The sequence below is a fragment of the Anolis sagrei genome, chromosome 3 (assembly GCF_037176765.1).
Source record: "Anolis sagrei isolate rAnoSag1 chromosome 3, rAnoSag1.mat, whole genome shotgun sequence".
NCBI classification, from domain to species: domain Eukaryota; kingdom Metazoa; phylum Chordata; class Lepidosauria; order Squamata; family Dactyloidae; genus Anolis; species Anolis sagrei.
The window spans coordinates 113606220-113626382 of NC_090023.1; the positions used below are offsets into that span (position 1 = coordinate 113606220).

A 20163-nucleotide genomic window follows, 5' to 3' on the forward strand; every position below is an offset into this window, starting at 1 on the left:
AGTGGCATACTCAAATAGCGTCTCTTATATAAACTGACAAAATCAAGATTTGTTTTTTGGATTTTAAAAGTATTTTAAGTATTCTATATCCATTGATTATATCAGGCATCCTCAAACTGTGGCCCTCTAGCTGTGGCTCCCAGAAGCCCTAATGAGCTTGTTAGATTGTCAAGAATTCTGGGCATTGAAAGCCCAAACAGCTGGAGGGCCGCAGTTTGAGGATGCCTAGATTATGCAATCCATGGTTATAGAATCTATGGGTAAAGACAGGTGATTATTTTTTGCTATTGCAGTTTGGTTGCCTTCCACCCAAGTCTCTATATACATACCTGCTCTTCCCATTACACAGGGCACAATGGCTCCACTTTAACTAAAGTAATTGCATCCTGTGGAATCTTAACATTTGGATGAGGTACTAGTTTAGCTACTCCCTAAACTGAAAATCCAAAGGTTCCATTGCCTGTAACTATGGCAGTTAAAGTGGAATCATTGCACTATAATTTTGCAATGTGAAAGACTCCGAGGCAACACTATGAAATGGGCTGCAACCCATAGGGACATACTTTATGTCAGATAAGTGCCGTTAGTCTTTAAGGTGATACCAGGCTTGTCATTGTTGTTCTTGCTGTGATAAACAAAATGTAGGTATTAAATTCATCCTTATATCCTATTTAAAAGTAGCTTTTCATTGATTGGGGGCAGGCTGCTTGTTTGATCACAAGTAGAATGAGCTTGCCTTTTCAAATTTGGATTTAGTTACATCCCTCAGCACTTTTGTAACCTCAGTGGTCCATCTGTCACATTTCTGCTTCTTATAGATATGTTCTCACATCCCAGCTGCTAAGCAAACCATGACTTGTTTTAACCAGCATAAGATTTACTCATAAAGAAAAACATACCTGCTCTGTGCTACTGACAAGAATAACCTGTACTAACAATAAATGTGACTTTTTAATACAAAAAATGGGAAAGCTTTGTTAAAACTCAAAATCAAACAATATTTAAAATGGTACAAGGACATACAGTACTAAAGGGAACAAGTAGGAAATGTCTAAATGGCTTTCCACAGATATGTTATTTTTAAAAATAATATCTTACTTAAATGTATCTCTCTGAACTTTCACATAGAAATGAAGTGAAATATTAAACCATTTTGGATCACAATTTACTTTTTTGTTTCTAACATTCAAGACACATCCAACTTAGTATTGTCTATACTGACTGGCAGTTCTCCATTGTTTCAGACTAGGGTCTTTCCTAACTGTAACAGGAAGTGCCAATGCCTGAACCCAGAACTTCCTGAATGTGAATCATATGCATTATTACTATGGGTTGATGGTGTATCTCCACCTCAGGTTGCCAAAGAAAATGAGGTGGTACCATGTCAACACTATACCACAAAGGGGATTTCAGTATATTATGACTGGCATTCTGTTGCTTGGTCAACTATTAATCAACTATTAATAATACAACAACATAAGGGCAAATCTCATTCATTGAAAGGGTCTATTCCAGCTAGGATTAATAACATTTAGCTCACCAACTTCAGAAGGCAGGGGCCAATCAAAAAGTGGTCTGATCAAAAGTGATTGGCATTTTGTGTTACTAGGAGAAGACTAGAATCTGGCCTGCCTGCCTCCCTTTCCCAATCTCTGCACTAAACTGTGGTTTCTCATGCAGAGTCCATGTAAATAGCAAGCATATATAAATGTGCACAAGCTGGAATATGTTTTCCCAACTTCTTGTGGATTAAAATAAAAAAAGGAATGAAACTTTATATTATAATATTTGCATTATTTAAAGCTAATTCCTAGATATAAGTTTTAAAAAACACAAACAAAAAGCAGAACAGCTTATATTCAGGAGATTACTAAGCTCTAAGGCACAGTGAACCCAATGGAATCTGTTTCTGAGTAAAGTATCGCTAGAATAACACTAGTGATTTTTTCCCCTGACTCCCTTTGAAAGTTCTGATATGAATCGTCTGACAGATAATAGCACTCAAATCTTATTTTCCTTATACTTGTCTCAATCATTATGAGAGCCACACGCAAGCAAATGCTTGAGTACCTCATACTTCAGCTTTTGTTGCACTTTCAGTTTAATGCCCAAATAGTGTTACAAGGTTAAGACATCACTGTTTGTTTTTGTTGTGGGCCTTCAACTTATGATGACCTTAAAGCAAACCTTTCATAGAGATTATTGGCAAGTTTTTTTCAGACAGAGTTTGTCACAGCCTTCTGCCACTTTCTATTTCCGGGTCCCTTTGGGGAGATGGTGGCGGGGGATAAATAAAGTTTTATTATTACAAGGTGACTTTCCACGTGGGAATTTGAACCCTTGTTTCCAAAGTTATGGCTCAACACTCATACCACTACACCAGACTAGCTCTCAGGAGATGCACATAGTTCAATTCATAGGCATATGAAGCAATTTCATACTAAAGACTTCATCACATTAGAGAAAAAAATCCACTTAAAATCCAGTTTCTCCCCATGCAGAATTCTGGGGTTTGTAGTTTAGTGAGGCTGTTAAAGGCTCCTCTCTAAACTACAAGCACCAGAATTCTGAAGGAGGCAGAAACCAGATTTTAAGTGGGTTTTTCTCTCTCTAGTGTGATGAGGCCCTAAGCTAATCAATCATTCTAGAATGGCATTGTCTCTGCTGACTGGTAATGACTATCCCATCATCTCTACCTGAATATTTGATTGTAGATGCTGGGGACTTAGTCTGGGACTTTTATGTGAAAATCATGTGCTCTTCACCTGCACTGTGTGTATGTACAGCTGGGGAGTTCTCCTTCAGAAAGAGCAAATTGCAAGGGAGAAAAAAGAACTGACTTGCTCAGGTGATTGCTGGTGTTCAGCCTTGGAAGGTGATCTACCAAGGTAAGGGATCTACCCCAAATCCTTCATGCTGGATAGGGCTATTTCCCCCCTATAACTTTTCTTTAACCTGGATGGGGTTTTCTCTCAATAGTGTTTGTTGCTTTCTCCCCCTTTTGCAGATGGGGATGGGGGAGTGGTTCATGTCTCCTTGGTATCCTTACATTTAGTCCCTGAGTGGCTTTGGCTTCTTTATAGAAGTAAATTAGCTTCTCTTCTTTGAGCTTAATACCGAGGGTTGTCGGAGGGGTGCCTCAGAAACATTCCCTTTCCCAAGTCAGCGCATGCCATGCTATTGGCTTTCCCTTTCTAGTTAGCATGCAGAGATGCACCTCTCCCCAGGGTGTACAAGTGGCAGGCCGTTGTGTCCAGTATTTTAAGCTGCAGCACGGTAGGGTGAGAGAAATGGAGTTGGGGGGGAAAGAGGGAGGGGGCAGGCAGAGAGACTGCAGTGACACTGCCTTCCCTGGGCTGGCTGAAGCATCTCACTGGTGACAGGCCTGGGAACACGTGGCTACGTCATGGAAAGCCAGTCTCTCAATGCAAATCTCAACTCCTCCTACTCCCGTTGAATGCCTGTAACTCATATTCAAGGCTTTGGAGCAAATTCCAGTGTGTGTGTGTGTGTCTGTGTGTGTGTGAGCGCATGTATCTATCTATCTCTCTTTCTTTCTCTCTCCCTCTGTGAGGCAGTATGTGTGCCTGTGTGTGTATGAGGTGGGGAAGATCTTTTTTTCCTTCCCCTTAATGCATGCCAGTGTTGGATGAAGCAGGCAGAGGGAGAGAGAGGAAAAAGACGAGAGAGCTGCCTCTGTGGTGTGTCTGTTTGCCTGCATGCAAAGGGCTAAAATTTGCATCTGTTGTGCAGGCTGGCTGGGAACTGCAGGTGCCAAACAATTACATACATAACTGAGATGATTTGCTGGTAAAAAAGCATCTCTTCCAGAGTGGAGCAGCGCTTGCCTTCATCAATCAGACTTGTGCTGGATGGTGCTGGTGGTGGTACAGACGGTGTGTTCTCTCTTCCCGGGGCTGCGCTATGGCAGTCTTTTAGTAGGATGCATCCTGCCTTGGCTTTGTTCTGCAGATCCACCCATCCTCCCAGCAATCAAGTAACAGGCTATGGTTTCCTCTTTGGGGATCTTTTGTGCTTTACGGTTGTCTCGGGTTAGTTTTTGGCCTTGGCTGGAATTTCATCACCTCATGTCTTGGTTGGCTTCAGCCTGAAGGGGAGGAAAACAAAACAGATAAAGAGAGGAGAGAAAGAAAGAGGATCTATGTATTTTCTTCTTCTTCTACAGTTTTGGGTGATCATCCAGCATCGTTCTGGAGGGGGAGATTCACCGTTCACCCTGGCTGAAAAACACATCCACTGAGAAGAAGTCTGAAAGAAATAAGCCACGTGAGGGGAAAAGGGGAAAAAGACCCTGGGAGATCAGGATTGTATCTTTTTTTCCCCAACCTTCTTTTTTTTCTTTTTTCTTTTGGTCTATGATCAACCTGGTGCCCCTCTCGAGGAGAACTGATCTCAATTTATTATTATGCAACAACCACAAGGATCTCATCTTTCTCAGGGTGTATAAGCGCTGGATTGCTTTTCGCCCAAATCAATGAGGTTTCTTTGGAACATTTTCAGCAAAGGATCGCATATGCTGCAGTGTCTTTGTGGCAAGAGTCTTAAGAAAAACAAGAACCCAACTGGTAAGCAATAGATTGCACCCCGTTGTGTTTTCCTTTGTGCTACTCTGTCTGTTGCTCACCCGAGGTAGGTCTGCAGTCCTGTTGAGGGGGGATTTGGGGGGGAGGTGGCGATGGTGGTAATGTTAACCAGGCCGGAATACGGATGTTCATGCAGCACAGGGTATTAAAAAGCTCTTGGATGCAGTGCTGTCAGAGTTTTAAAAAAGAATGAAACTTAGATAATTGTTGACATTTTTCATAGCAAGATGAAAGTGTACCAGGGTGTCTGACCAGTCCTCTTCCCACCCATCGCTTTGTCTCTGTCCTCCTTCCTTCCCTCCTTCCTTCCTTCCTTCCTTCCTTCCTTCCTTGGGTGCAGAGAGTTCCCTGATTTGGTCTCGGGGCCTTGTCGTCGCTCTCTTGTGAGCCTGCGGTTGGCAGGGGCACCTAAGGGCTTTCCAGTGTCCTGCAGGAGACTTTTCAGTTCAACTTGAGAAGGTGACTTCCGACTTCCTAAAAGTGCCCCAAAAGAAAGGGGAAGGGTTGGCAAAGTCAGCTAAATGTGCATTATTTCCCCAGACATTCGGCTCTTCCTTGACAAGGAGGTGACACTTTGACAGAGCTTGTGCCTGGAAGGGGACTGGAGGGGAAAGTCCATCTCTACAGCAGAAGGAGAGCCTTGTAGGTGTATGTGTATGAGAGAGAGAGTAGACCTATATAGGTCTTCCCAGTGCTTTCCTGTTGGGGCGACCAGCCTTTTTCCTTAGTCTGCCTGTATGTCTGTGCACTCCAATCTAAGCAGGCTCTGAAGGGGGGAGGGGGGGGGGCGACACTTGCAGTGAAATTACATAAGGAAATGCAAATAGCAGGTGCTTTGGGCCGCCCCAGTCCCTCCGACTGCTTCTCTGCTCACAGACCCTTCTCCTTTCCAAGGAGGAGGCCTGAGAAGTAGGGGAAAAAAGTCTTTGAAGGGAGGAGTCCGCCTGAGTGCCACTCTGGACCCAACCTGTGCCAAGTGTGTGTTCCCCTGTGTCGTGGGGGCTGGCGGCAGGGAGAGAGGGGGAAACTGCATCCTCTTGCCTGCTTTGGAGGGCTGTGGGCAAGAGGCTGCCCAGGTGTGTGGCGAGCCCAGGGAGGGGAGAGCGAGGAAAGGGGTGGCACCAAGCCTCTGCTCTGTGTCTGCCTCTCCCTCCCTCCCTCCCTCCCTCCCTCTGTGTGTGTATGTGTGTGTGTGGTGTGTGTGTCAGTGGAGCTGTTCTCTGCCCTGCAGTGCCTGCTCCTTCGAAGCGGGAGGCTCCTGACGCGGGTACTGCAGTGTAGTAGATCACTGGCACCGCCTGACACCCCAACATCAACAAGCTGCAGCAGGGTTGGCCCACAGCTGGCGCCTGCCGGCCTCTTGCCTCGGGGCCAGCCAGCCAGCCAGCCAGCCAGCCTCCTTTGGTGCTAGGCTAGAGGAAGGGCCCGGCCAAGGCACCAACTCGGCGGGCCCCGGGGAGCGCGCGCCGCCCTTCCTCTCGCGCCAATCCTCCGTCCCTTTCGCCTCCGTCCCGCTCTCCCTGCTACTGCTGCTGCCGCAGCCAAGACCAGCTCCTCCCCAGCATACCAAAGAGAGGCAGGCGAGCTTGCCCCAGCCTACGGGAGAAAGAGGGAATAAGAGAGAGAGAGAGAGAGAGAGAGAGCTCCCAAAGGCGCCCTCTCAGGGCACTGAGGAGGTGGAGAGCGGGAGAGAGGCACAGGCTTCCTCCAAGGGGCAACTTTACCAAAAGTGCCTGAAGGAAAAGTCCTTCTCCTCTTTCCCAGCCTGCAAACGAAAGCTTCCTTCTTGGAAAAGCTGGGCTCTTTCCCTCCTCCTCCTCCTCCCCCCTCCTCCTCCAGGGTCCAGAGAGTCAAGAACTGACATCAATAAACTTCCTCTGAGGATGCTTGCCATAGATGCAGGCGAAACGTCAGGAGAAATGCCTCTAGAACATGGCCATATAGCCCGAAAAAACTCACAAGAACCTAATAAACTTCCTCCTCCTCCTCCTCTTGATGCCTTTCAACCACAGACCTCACCTAGTTAAGAAGCCAAAGAGTGGCCTCGCGTGTTGGACTCCAGTCCACCCTTTTCCCTGAGGGGCAAAGAGGGAGGGGGTTGTCCAAACTTGGGAGAGCACTTCTGGGACTCCCCACAGACCCCTCCCAGGCACCAACTGCAAGAGAGGGACTCCTCAGGACAATGGTCCAGCTGGCTTTTGGACACCTTCAAAGGAAGCCGCCTCCCTGAGTGAATGGGCATGCTTCAAATGCTTAAGTGTCTCTTCCAATGGCGTGCTGTATTCGTTGTTGTTGGCTGCAGTCAGAATGAGCCAGAGTAGATGGGAAATGTTACCCAAGGCCTTTAGGAATCTGGTGCGAGCAATGCTGTCCCTTATTTATGTGCATTTTCCATCCCCCTCCCCCTCCACCGCAGTCCAACATCCCGAGTTCTTGCAAAGTGGTCTGTCGCACTGTTGCTGTGTCTACCTACACTGAAGGGAAAGTTGTTCTGGTCTTAGCGAGGTGACGCAGAATGAGATGAAAATTGTAAATATTGCATTGCGAGGCAAGTAAGGGAAAGCTTTTGGATAGCTATAGAGGTAGAACAGTGTCTGGCCAAATCTTAGGAGGCTGAAGCCAGTGAAAAAGCCCAGGTGTCCCTTTGTGTACCTTTCAGTGTCACTGCATTAGCTGCTTAATACAGACCTAAATCAGTGGGCTTTGTTGAACACTTTCAAGCTATTTGCAGTCCAAAAGTTGGTGAGCGTCTCTCTCACAACACATACTCATCCTCTCCCCAAGATACACTCCCTGGGCTATTTGTTGTGGTGATACGGTTTTCCTCCTCGCATTCTGCCTCAGCCAAAGCTTTTAGTACAAGCCGCAAATGGTTTGTGGTCCTGAGGTATACGTCTGCTGTGAAATTAATTGATCAATTAATGTGAAATATAGGCAAGTCCCTCTAAACAGTAAAACAGCCCTGAGGAATTGTCTGAACATGATCTATCATGTTTTGTTTGTTATGACTCAGGAGAGGATAAATAGCTTATCATATTAAGGTGGAAAAGGCTTGGAATTGCTTGCAGTGGCTACATGAGTAGATTTTGTTGGCAGTGGTTTATGCACTATAATACATTGAATGATTGGATCATGTTCTAAAGTTTGTCTTTAGCAGTTGTGCAGGATTGGATTATTCATGAGGAGAAAAAAAAGACAAAAGAAGTTTTCATTGGGGGGGGGGGGACTCTGGAGATTTTTAAAGGTATTCCCATGGTCTGAATATTTGGTTTTCTGCTTTTGCAAAAGGAAGGTTGTGAAAATCTGAAGTCCTAAATTCAGTGGGATTTATTACTAAGTAAACTCAGTGGACAAACTCCAACATACTACGAGGCTCAAACAAAATTATATGCATTTGAATGATAATTTCCAGTTTTGAGATGTTAATGTTTATACTCACTTGTTTCCATTATATTAGTTAATAAATGAGATGAGAGAAAACATTGCTGTACTTTTTTTCTTTTTCAGAGGAATAAATAGCCATTGTTGAATTTGTACAAATGAATTTAAACTATAGCTGTTTTACTGTATGGGTTTCTGGTAATGGGCATATTTCACCCACACATTATAATAAAATTTGGTTAAATAACACATTCCTTTTATGAAGAAGAATGAATAATACCCACCATTTAAGCTTTTGCTTCATGATTCAAAGTTCATAGCCTTACATCTGACTACTTAGAAAACTGAATACTGCAAGCTAACAGCTACAATATTTATTGTGTTCTGAACAACTAATTTAAATAAGATTGAAAAGTGAAAACATCTTCTGAAAAACTGTATTGAATGTCTGTTTTTCTAGTTTCTCTAAAATATATGCTGAAATGCCAAAATCATTTCAGCATATATTTTCAAACAATTATTTTCTTCTTTCTTTTGTTTTTCTTTTCTTTCCTTTGTTTATTTCTTGAGTTTCATTAATTCACCACTAAATGCTGTCTGTAACGTGACATGGGAAATTAACAAAACTTTAAAAAAGATAAAGTAGTCAGCACAACAATTCTTTACCCACCAAATAATAGCAGAAATGTTAAGTTGTCTTTCCAATATGCCTGGAAAAAATATACTTGCGATTTTCAAATTGCAGACTTTTGGAAAAGAACTGTTTTGATACATTCCGCTTCCAATGTGTGGATACTATGTTACCATTAATGCTATTTTACCTTATTGCCATGATTTACTCCATTACTTTGGACTTCATTGTTTTGTCATGAACTTTAAAGTCTTTAACTTTTTGTCATAGTGAACTGAGCTGAATTTTGTCATTGTTGTTTTGGGAAGGAAGGCTTGAAATGAATTATTCCAGGTTGGATGACAGCAGGCCTGAGACATCTTTGTCTATCAATAAAGTACGCTGCATTATTCAATAGAGTCCGGTGTTGCATACAGGAAGCCCAAGCAGAATTCTCTATTCATATGTAGTCCACACGATTCAAGTTTTATGTCCAATATCTCAGGGCCAGCCTGCCTCATGCTGACCAAGAAACATTTTGTGTATTATGAAAAGGCAGCATGTTGGTAGTTATTTTCCGTGCTGTTATATTTTTAGAGTCAGAAAGAAAGATGACTGTAAGGCCTTCTTGGATTTTCTTTATCAAATGGCACAATGACCTCGGTGACTTTAGGTATTGTATATTCTCCACATTGATGCATGAGAAGCATCTTTTGCTGCATTTTCTCAGGCACCAAAATATCTTGAGTTGGTCTTGCAATATCTTCTGTGGTATAAGAAGTGCTGCTGTAGTCACCTTTCACATTCTTCACTGCTGCATTAAACAATTTGCCTCCCCCCAACGGATTACTTAGTTTGACACTGCTGTTGTCCTAGTTCTAACTTGGACACAGAAATGAATCTGGTTTGCAGAAAGCTGGATATGAATGAAAATGCATCACTTACATTTCTGCTCCAAATTCAGGAATTCACAGCTGTTGGCCTGCAGGCTGCATGAGGCCTGTAACATAGTTTTGTTTGGCAAACAAGGATACACCTTACCATCCAAGCATATGCCCCTATGCTGGCTTGAAATGAAGGGGAAGACAATATTGGACAGGGGTGGGGGGAGGGAATTAAGTGAGGAGGGTCTCTGACCAGCTTCAGTGATCTCATTTCCTTCAGCCTACTTGTCCTGCTCTGCTGTGCTCAATATCTGATAGTGATACTAGGTAATCTATCTCTCTATATAGTCTGTACAAAGATAAATTTACATATGATGGCGGATAGGAGTGATGGTGCTAAATCATATTGAGCCAGCCAGGGGGGCAACCATAATGCACAACTGTAGGGCTGTTAAATATGTGTATGTGTTTGCCTTCAAGTCGGCAGTTGATTTATGGCGGCACCATACATTTCATTGGGTTTTATTAGTTAAGGAACACTCAGGGGTGATTTTTTTAGTTCCTTCCTCTGAAATTTTATCCTAGAGCACCTGATATTGGTTGGCAGTCTCCTATAAATGTGCTAACCAGGCATGGTGATGCTTAGCTCCTATGATTAGATGGGATTTGATGTTATTACAGTATTTATGCTATTTTTCCAATTTAATTGCCATGGCACCATCTGATAGAATCCTGAGGTTCTATCACTTGTGAGATTTCTGACTGAGAATTGCAAATATCACTCTCGAAACCACCAACCCCAGGATTCCATAGGCTGCAACCATGGCAGTTAAAGTGAAACAAAAGTGCTATAATTATCTAGTATGAATGGGACCTTGACTTAAAGAGCATTGAAGTGTTCCAGCTTCCACCACCATATCCTCACATATTTTATTCATACAGGGAACACTCCCAGTTCTCAAGAAAGAGAATTATCATGCAACCAACAGTGGTCTTCTCTGCTCCCTTCCCACCAAAAACAGCTTGCCACTTGCAGGGGTGGATTTATGGCAGGCTGATACTAAACCAAGATGGAAACTGTGTAGTCCAATATATGTTCTTGGACTGCAGATTCTAGCATTCCTCATAACTTGTTGTGCTGTCTAGGGCTTCTGGGAGTTGCAAGCCAACACTATCAGGAAAACTGCTAATACAATACTTGTTCCTGACTCAATCAGAAAAATATATATGCTGATCTCCACATGGTTTCATATGCATCTTTAGTTTTGTACCCAGCTAGAAACAGTTATTAAAATACTCATTTACTGCTAGCTATATAATCCTTGTCTCATCGTCACCACTTCAAAGGGGAAACTGAAGCTGACAGTCTCAATATTTTTCCATTGTAATTAGAGGAATAAGTGACCTCTGGCTGTGGGTGGGATTGTAAATCGTGACCTCCTTCCTGATTTATGTGTATCTATTAGAGCTTGTGTAGAAAGCAAGCTGTAAGTGTTGAATATCACTCCTTTTAGAGGCAAGAAGGCTTTGTGAGAAATAGAAAAGAGATGTTTGAGACAGATGTTGGTGTGAGCATTTGGGACCTGAATCATGTCTTCAGGGAACCAGGACAAGCCTGGGCCAATGTTGCTGTAATTTAATTAAGTTATTTATGCTTCTTTTTAAAAGTCAAAGGTTGTTTGGACTCAGTTCCTAATAATCATGTATGATTCCCTGTTGTTGATCCTTCTTTCAGTAGGTTGTTAAAAATAGCTTGGTTTTGGCAATCTTGGTTGTATATAGCTGTTTCCCCTATTCAAAGGTATGGACAAGATCTCTGTCCACATGTTCGAATAAATACGCAACTGCAGTGCTATTCCTTGTGCCTCACATATTTATTTGGCTTTCAAAGAACATCTGAAAAATGCTCTGGATTTGCCAGAGGCTGCTGAATGGATAGAGACCTGAGCACAGCAAAGCTGAGCCAGTGGCACTTGTAAATGACCTTCTTTAGCATAGAACAAATTCATCTTTATATATTGACTTGGATGAACATAAAATGTCTTGAGAACTCGGGGGCAAACTACAAAGTATGGTAAATATACTTTTTTCTATGGATCTGTGTTATGTGACTTTAAAATTGTAACCATGGGGGCTCTTTACCAGGAGCTACAGCATGAGTAGAGAGTTCTCTTTGCAGTGGCATTGGCTTTATAAAATATTACTTCTGAAAAATTCCTGTTTTTTTTCTGGAGAAAAGCTGGCTGCCAGTTGCAGTTTTCTTCCTGGGAAAAATGGCAGCTTGGAGAGAGCAGAAGATTTTCATTCAATGATGTATGGTGGGAAGAAAGGTTAAAACTTCAGCACCATAGTTTTTATGTGGGTTAGATTCCCATTCAACCGCAATTGAAAATGAGACATAATACAGATAGAAGATACATTTAATGTATGTTAGTTGGGCCTCATTTGTGCCTTTGAAGTCTACATTGGTATCGAGCCAATAGCTTTGAAATTAAAGTACTTTATGCTAGTTTAAGTAACAGGATTGGGTAGGATATCAGTTTGTTCAATTGGCAACAAACAAATGTCCTTCTCCCTTATTCTTAGTTCAAATGTAATTCAAAGATACTGGCAAATAGAACTGGTAACTCTAGTAAGGAAGGCAGACATGGCACTCTTATTTTCAACCTCTCTCTCCTGCTTTCTCTCAATCTTCCCCTCCTTCTTCCTGTCTGTGTGTACATGAGAGAAATCACTTAAAAAGTTGGATGATGGATGGAGCAAAAAATGGGGCTGATCTCTATTTTCAAATAATCGGATGTCTGTTATTTATTGTGTTACAGTAGAGTCTTGCTTATTCAACATAAACGAGCTAGCAGAACGTTATAAGTGAAAATGCTGGATAATAAGGATATAATTTATTTTGTACTTTTTCCATACCCTTAGTATGGCTTGTTTTATAAAATAGTGGTTAAAGTCTGCAAGTACTTTTGGTTTTTTGATACCATATATAGGTGTGCCATCCAAAATGTACATGATGACCATTTAATTTTAACAGTTTCTCATTGCTTGAGGTTATCCAATCTTTCATTCATACTATTGTGCATGCTTCAGAATACAGTTTTAGGTCTGATAGTACCTTTGCTTTTCATCTTGCAGAATCTTAATTTTAATTCTAGGCCTCTTGCCTTGCCATCTGTATTTGGTTAAATCTTTTCTTCCTTGTTTAACAAGTGCATCATTTATTATAATTGGAATATTCTGTAAAAGAAATAGCATTTTTGCTAGTATATTCATTTTGGTAGCTGATATTATTCCTAATAGTAATCATTTTAATCTGTTCCATCTTTGTATATCTGATTTTATTTCTTTCCATGTCTTTACATAATTGTCCTGAAATAACGTTGTATTTGAGAGTGTTATTCCTAAGTATTTTACTATTTGTAATTCTGATATTTAATTAACTTATTTTTCTCTTTTTCTGTTACATTTTTTGTAAGGGCTTTTGTTTTTGTTTGTTTACTTTAAAACCTGTTTTTTTCCAAATTGATCTATTGTAGGTAGTAAATTCTCTGTTTTCTCTTGGATCACTATTATCACCATTAGGTCATCTGCAAATGCTCAGTTTAAATATTTTATTCTGTTCATTTTTGATGAACTTCATTTCTCTTAGGATGCTGTGATTGTATTCCTCTATGAAACTACAGGAATTTGGGGCCATCTGTATTGGCATAAAACTTTGTGCCAGATGTAGTGCAGCATGCTTTTTGAATGGGTATATAACTGACAGTAACTATGACACAATAGAAGGGTGAATCCTTCACTCATCAGAAATATTGTTACTCTTGGAACTCTATTCACTATCTGGAGCAATTTGTATGTACAATTTTCAAGGCTTTGACTTTTCATTGATCAGTATTTTTATTTCATTTTGTGTATATACACACACACACGCATGCACACACACACACACACTACCTCAAGTTGGTGTATAATATCTGAAATATATACAGAATAGCAAACACTATTAGATGGCATTAAAATAATAGCATTTATGTTGTTTAAAAGACCAGCAGTGTTCCCTGGCTCTTAAAAGAGAAACTGGAAATTGCCAATTCTAGGGGACAAGTTTCATGATTTGGATGCCGTTGAAGGCCAGGCTCTCTCTTAGTTTCAGAGATAGGGATGTATGGAAAGATACCTTTACAACAAAGATCATGATTTGCTGAACTCGAGAAAGTACATTTGCAGAACCTGGGAAAATGCAGTTGCCTGAGTTTCATAGGAAAAACATACTCAGATTGTCATTGCATGACTATGAAATATAGTCAACAGTGCCTGGTATTCCTTGGCAATTCCCTGTCTAAATCCCTACCAGGCTAAACCTTAATTAGGTTCAATGATCAGAAAGGATCTTGTGCTGCCTGGGAATTTAGGCTTCTACAAAGCTTCTCTATGAGTTCCTGTATAAATTAGGGAACTCTGGAAGTGACCAATTCAACATGAATGGTCCCTCCCACCTCCTGTGCTGGAAGAAGCAACACATGGCACAGTTCGACCTGTTGCAGTTCCTAAAATATAGGAAATCTCTCATAGCCTGCAACTGGTAAATGTAATATTTTGGTATAACTAAATATGTTTGTATATGTATGCATTATGTAGTATGTTGTTTATATTTTCAAAGAATTCTGCAAAGGTCCTATAATTTGTATGCCAAGGTATAGATAGCACATAGCATGCTATCTATTATGAATTTAATAGATGCATGGTGTTGGCATGCTCCTCACAATCCTTGAATGAGAAGTGACCTATTTATATGGAATTTGCCTACAGAAGCAGTTGCCGTATGTATAATATATTATCCACAATTATACAAATTTAAAACTTCTTCCTGATCCGATTATAATGTGGATTGCCTTCTTAATGGATGAAATGCTTTCATGTCCATGACTTTTTCTGTTTGATACATACACTTGTGACAAGATCCTACTCTATACTGTCCTAGAATAAATTTGGACTCTTTCTAAAAGCCATTTATTATATCCTGTAGGAAAATTATTTGAATTTTAGGGATAACGCTATGTATATCTTTATTGAAAGAGAGAAACATATTGCATGTCTCCTTTATATGATTATAAAACATTCTTCAATATATTCTTTCTGGGCAGCTCACAAAGACAACATTTTTAAAAAAACTTCTTAGGACAACTGATGAAATATTTGTATTTAGTTTTAATATTAAGGGATATTTTTGAAAGGCCAGTTTATTATGAATGTTGTTCTTGAAAATGGATTATGTAAGAAGTAGATTCACAAAAATAGATATATCTGTGAAAATTTATTTAGAAATAAGTTCCATTTTGTCTAGGGTTGATTAATCTCTAGCAAGTGTGTTTAGAAGCACAGTATTACAGTGCAATCTTATGTCTGTTTAATTGGTGGCAGTATCTGTGTCTAGAAATTTTAGCCAAACAGCAACCCTAAAAACCTAGGTTGACTTATCCATGGACATCCTCTTCTCTAAAGAGTGATGAAATATGAAACCTTAGTCAGACACAAAAGAATCTAAAAAAGAATATAACCCCTCTACTCCCTCCACCGTTGGCTTTTTGAATGCTGGGTGGGAAAATGGCAGTGGCGAAGGGAGGCTAGCCCCCCTGAGATGGCTCTGGCACTTTCCCCTCTCTGAGGAATAAACCTTGACTTATCCATAGATCATATCAAATTCCATAAAATTGCCTCAAAATGTGTTATAGACTTATACTTGAGATTGACCTGTACATGAGTATATATGTTTTTTATTTTTATTGAAAAAATAGCATATTTGAACAGATAATAATTGTCTATTGTAGGCATATATTATAGTAACATATTTCTGTATTATCTATTTTCATTCTTTACAGGTTCATTCATATTACATTTTTTTATATTTTATTTTTTTCTCACCCCTCCTCCCACCACCCTTCCCTACCCCTCCCACCACTTTTCTCTCTATATATTTATTTTTAACCATGAACACACCTTTTGAAATCTTTGTACAATATCTGTGCTTGCTTCACCTTCTTCTACCTATTTCATATATGTTGCCCATTTCTCTTTATTTTCTTCTGTTTTGACTTCCTGTGAATCTTCTTGGGTTATGCATTCAATAATATCTGATTGGACTTGTTCAAATAAATAATTATTCCAATTTTCCAAATTCCATTTTTTTCATCTCTCCACCCCCATGCTATTACCACCCTAAAATCATTGCTTTAAATAAGTCTTGGTTCCCCGCAGCAATGTTTTTATTCCCTGTAATTGCCATTAACATAAATTCCATATTGACTTGGATTGTTATTTTTAAAAGTTTCCCAATTTTTCTAATTATCTTATTCCAAAAAGTTTTTGCATTGTAACAGTCCCACCACGTATGTGCATATCAACCTTTCTCTACTTTACAGTGCCAACACATTGGGCTTAATCCTGTTCCCATATTTGCTAATTGAGCTGGTGTCCTGTACCATTTCCAGATAAATTTCCTTTCTAATTCTTTATATTTTCCCATTTTAATTTTATTTATCCCTTTCCTTAATTCCTCAATAGTTTGTTTTGTGAGTGTCCCCTCCTTCTGCCACTTATTTTGTAATGTTCTGGCTACATATTCATTGTCCTTTATCATTGTTTTATATAATTCTCCTACTAAACCTTTCATTGTCTTCTGTCCTTTCATAAATATGTTTTCAAGCACTCTTTCTTTGCCTAAACATTCTCTATATTTCCCCTGTTTAAGTTTGTTATATAGGCCTAATACTTTTATCCAATTTTTATTTCCCATTTTTTATATTATCCTATCCATGGGAATCAGTTGACCATTTATATCGTACATATCCTTAATGCAATAATAGCCTTTATCTTTCAAATCTTTCCTCATGAGTATATATGATAAGGCTTGCTATGTTTAGTGGACTTTATTCATTTGTTGAAACGTAAGGTTGAAAAACATGTAAACCCATTAAATTTAGAGGGGCTTACTTCTGGAATCATGTGTTGAATTGTGCATCAGTTATCAGAAATAGTGGCCAGGTTTCATGAAAAGAAGAATGCCTGCAGAGGACAGGGCAGGGAGTCTTAATTTTTTCTGATGAAAATTGATGAAATCAATTTCTCTGATGAAATCTAAGTTTGCACTAGAATCTAAGTGTAAACTTAGATTCTAGCCTTATATTAATTCAGTGTGTTATTCTGTCCAGGGCTACATTTCCACCAGATCAGAGTCTACTGCCTTGGATACATCCCAAAGCCATTTTGCATTCCAGATGGCTGGTCATACAGTCAGCACATCAACACAAGGCATTCTCCAGGACTGACCCTTCCACCTCCACTGTTTTGATGGCTAGAAGCATCTCTCCATCAGAGCCTTGCTGGTGATGTTGCTTCTGATGAGGTCACAAGAGTTTGTCTAGACATGTGATCGGAAGAAAAGACATCTCCAGCAATGCTCTGTGAGGAAACTGGCCAGTAAAACAGCAGTGGGTCTTTTTGATGTCTAAATACTTTTTAAATCTCAGATCCAGCTTGATCCAGCTGTCCACACATTAAAAACACCGGAGGTCACACTAGAGTTTCCTGGAATCTCCTGAATAAACTGGCTCTTCCCATGACAGATTAAAAGCTGGAAGCAAGATTTTTGCTGCGAAACTGTCCATATTTGCATGGACTGCTTATAGAAGTTTCAGGGGGATAATGTTTCTGTTTGGCCCATGTAAACATAGAGCAGGTCAGCAGAATCTATACTGGATGGTAATTTCTTTAGGATTTCAGGTGATAGCGTTCCACAATCCTCTCTTGAAGACACTGAGAATAAATCTGAGACATATGTAAAGGATATGTTTTATGATCCTTTGCTTAATGTTACTTTCAAAAAACAGCCGGATAAACAAAAAGCAATAAATTCTCGCAAGCTCATGTCGATAGCACCTGCACCAGCATCATCATGGCCCTATTTGTGCATGACAAAAGTCTGATTCACACTTGATTTCTGAAAGCTTCTGTCGTTGATGACTGATAGCTCAGTATCGAAAGTGACTCTATTGAAAAGCATTGTGTACAAAGTAATGTGATGAGAAATGAAAGCTTTATCTATTATTATCATAATTGACATGGCTCATCCATCCATTCAAATTGTGAATGTGTGAGCTACCCTAGGACAGCTTTTAAAGAAAAAAAAAAAGGGCCATCCCACAACCTGGAGTCAGAGACCTACTGCTTTCTACTTCAACCCATAATATATTCTGTTTCCAGTGGGGCTGGGAACCAAATGTTAAAGTGGGGCTGGGAACAAAATGTTGTTTGACAACAGTTTCAAGTAGCTCCCCTGAGCATGACTAGTAGTGAAGTTGGATGGGAGTATTACATTGGGTCCTAATAGCTGGTAAACTGGCTGGGATTTCTGGGAGTTGAAGTTCAAAACACCTGGAGGGCTGAAGTTTGCCTGTGCCTGATCTACACTGACCATATAATGCAGTGTATATGCAGTTTAAGTTTTTAATGTGTTTCTATGGTATGCTTTTGGTTCAGGTATTGTTTCTGGTATTCACACAGGGGATTTTGGAATAAGTGGTCATACATTTTAGGTTAAAGCCGAAAGTGTCCTGAATTTAAATGCCAGTGAAAAGAGGTGAAATAAGAAAGATTTCTTTGGTTTATCAGCTATAGTGTCTGGCACATTTATCAGAAAGCAAGATCCACAGAGTGTTTTTGGACTTATTTCTTAGAAATAAAATTTGTTGAATTACAAGTATCAGCAAGGAAAACTTCAGCTTGTTGCTGGCAAATGGTTCTTGCATAACTTTGAAATGCTGTGCACAAAAATAGGGGCATGTGATCATTCATGTGCCTCCATAGTGTGATTTTGTTGTTCATGATGCAAATTCAGTTGTCATAATGTTTTCACCCTCAAAAATAGTGGAAAGGTTGATGATGCACACATGTGCATTTTTGTCATGTTTGTCATTTTATTTCAGATTTCCCAATTTTTCCCCCAGCTACTATGTCCATGTAGTTCAATTTTTCAATAAGCAGTAGGTTGGAGAAGGCTGTCCTATAGAAGATATAGGGTGCACTTACATTGACCACTTAGGTCAGTGTGTATGTGGATCAGTCCTCTGGTAGCTGAATGGCACAAAGAGCTGATCTGGCCTAACCCAAGGCAAGGCTACATTAATGCAGCTTTGCCTTGTGTTAAAATAGATTGGGAAAAAGCCTGAATCCTAATGCTGGATTAGCCCCGCATTTCTTGTCTGTGTAGAAGGGCCCATGCTGTGCTTATGCACCATATATGTTGTTTTAAACATATCTAAATGGAACCTGGGCACTCTGGGAGGAACAGGTTGATGACTGATACGAAGGTGCAGATTGGTGAATAACATATAATGGAAAAGTCACAGAATATTTCCAAAACAGTGGATGTGGTTTTGTTAAGTTGCAGAGTTAATACTTTAAAATATATCATACAAATTTGCATAAATGTTTAAACAAAAGGGCATTAGATATTAAACAATAATTCAATCCTATTTTCATCAACATTACATTGATGCACAATTTGCACATGATGTTCTTTCCCGACTCACATACCCCCCCTCCCCAACTGTCCCAATTTGGCAGAGATATACTCTGCTTTCTCAATATTCCAACAGTCTTTAATATGCCTCAGAATGCTTCCAGACAGCAATTTAATGCTGGTAAAAATGGGTTAAAGTAACATTTTTGCCCGCGTTGCTATTCCCATGCCCCCACCCAAAAATGGGCTTTCCCGGTTGGGTGTGGCCCTGCCATCATTTTATGTACTGAAATGGCATGGGGCAACCCCCAAACCCCCACAAAAGCCTTTAAAATAAGTAAAAACTTACCAGGCCACCCTGATGCCTCTCCAGAGGCCTCCTGCTTTGTACAAATGACCTACCAAGAGGCAGCGGTGGGGGGGGGGGGGAAACGATCCCCCTACCCCCTAGCACATCATTTCTATGTGTCAGGAGGCCTCTGGAGAGGCATTACGGTGGCCTGGTAAGTTTTTACTTATTTTAAGAACTTCGAGGGAGGTTGGAAGAACCTGTTGGGACTCGGTCGGTGTTTGAGCCTGAATCTGTGATTGTGTTTCCCCTCCTAATGTTTCTCGGTCTGATTTGGATAGTGAGCCTGATGCGATCAATGAGGATGAGGTGCAAAATGGAGACACTTTGGACAATAATGTTACTGCAGACACTGATCAAGAGGGGTCAGGGGAAAGGCTAAGTTCTCATGAGAAAGTTTCTGTCAGAGCAAGGGAAGAAAGTTTACTCCCTTCTCCAGGATCAAGTTTGCAAGATAGCTTGACACCTGGTGGAGTTAATGAGGAGATAGATAAGATCAGTTGCCGTCTAGAAATCAGCCAGAACCATTGAGAGGCCCAATGTTTACGCAGGTCAGAAAGAATTTGGCAGTTAAGGCCAAAAACTGGGGGGAGTAGAAACCAGTTTTTTGGACTTAAATTGCGCCCTTAGAGAATCTTCTTCAGATCTGGCATCATTTGGAATCAAGCTCAAGTCTCCTGGAAATTCCTGTTTCCAGTGGCCTTGCCTCTAAGGATATATCTAGCTTTTCAAGTGGATTAGCAGTGGCTAGTCTGTTCATGGTTTTCTATTGGAGGCTTTTGGTTATTCACTGCATTTGGATTATTTCTGCAAGC

At 40.5% G+C, this 20163-nt stretch overlaps 1 protein-coding gene across 2 annotated transcripts in view; it reads left to right on the forward strand.

Moving 5' to 3' along the window:
- The first annotated feature begins 3452 nt into the window (after positions 1–3452).
- FGF14 (fibroblast growth factor 14) overlaps positions 3453–20163 on the forward strand; it is a 378674-nt gene continuing 361963 nt past the window's right edge. The window contains exon 1 of one of the 2 annotated variants that reach the window (XM_060769574.2): positions 3453–4586. In XM_060769574.2, coding sequence (XP_060625557.1) covers positions 4496–4586 — 91 coding nt within the window. In that variant the 5' untranslated portion in view covers positions 3453–4495. The remainder of the gene's footprint in view (positions 4587–20163) is intronic. The other variant, XM_060769575.2, reaches the window with a different exon arrangement.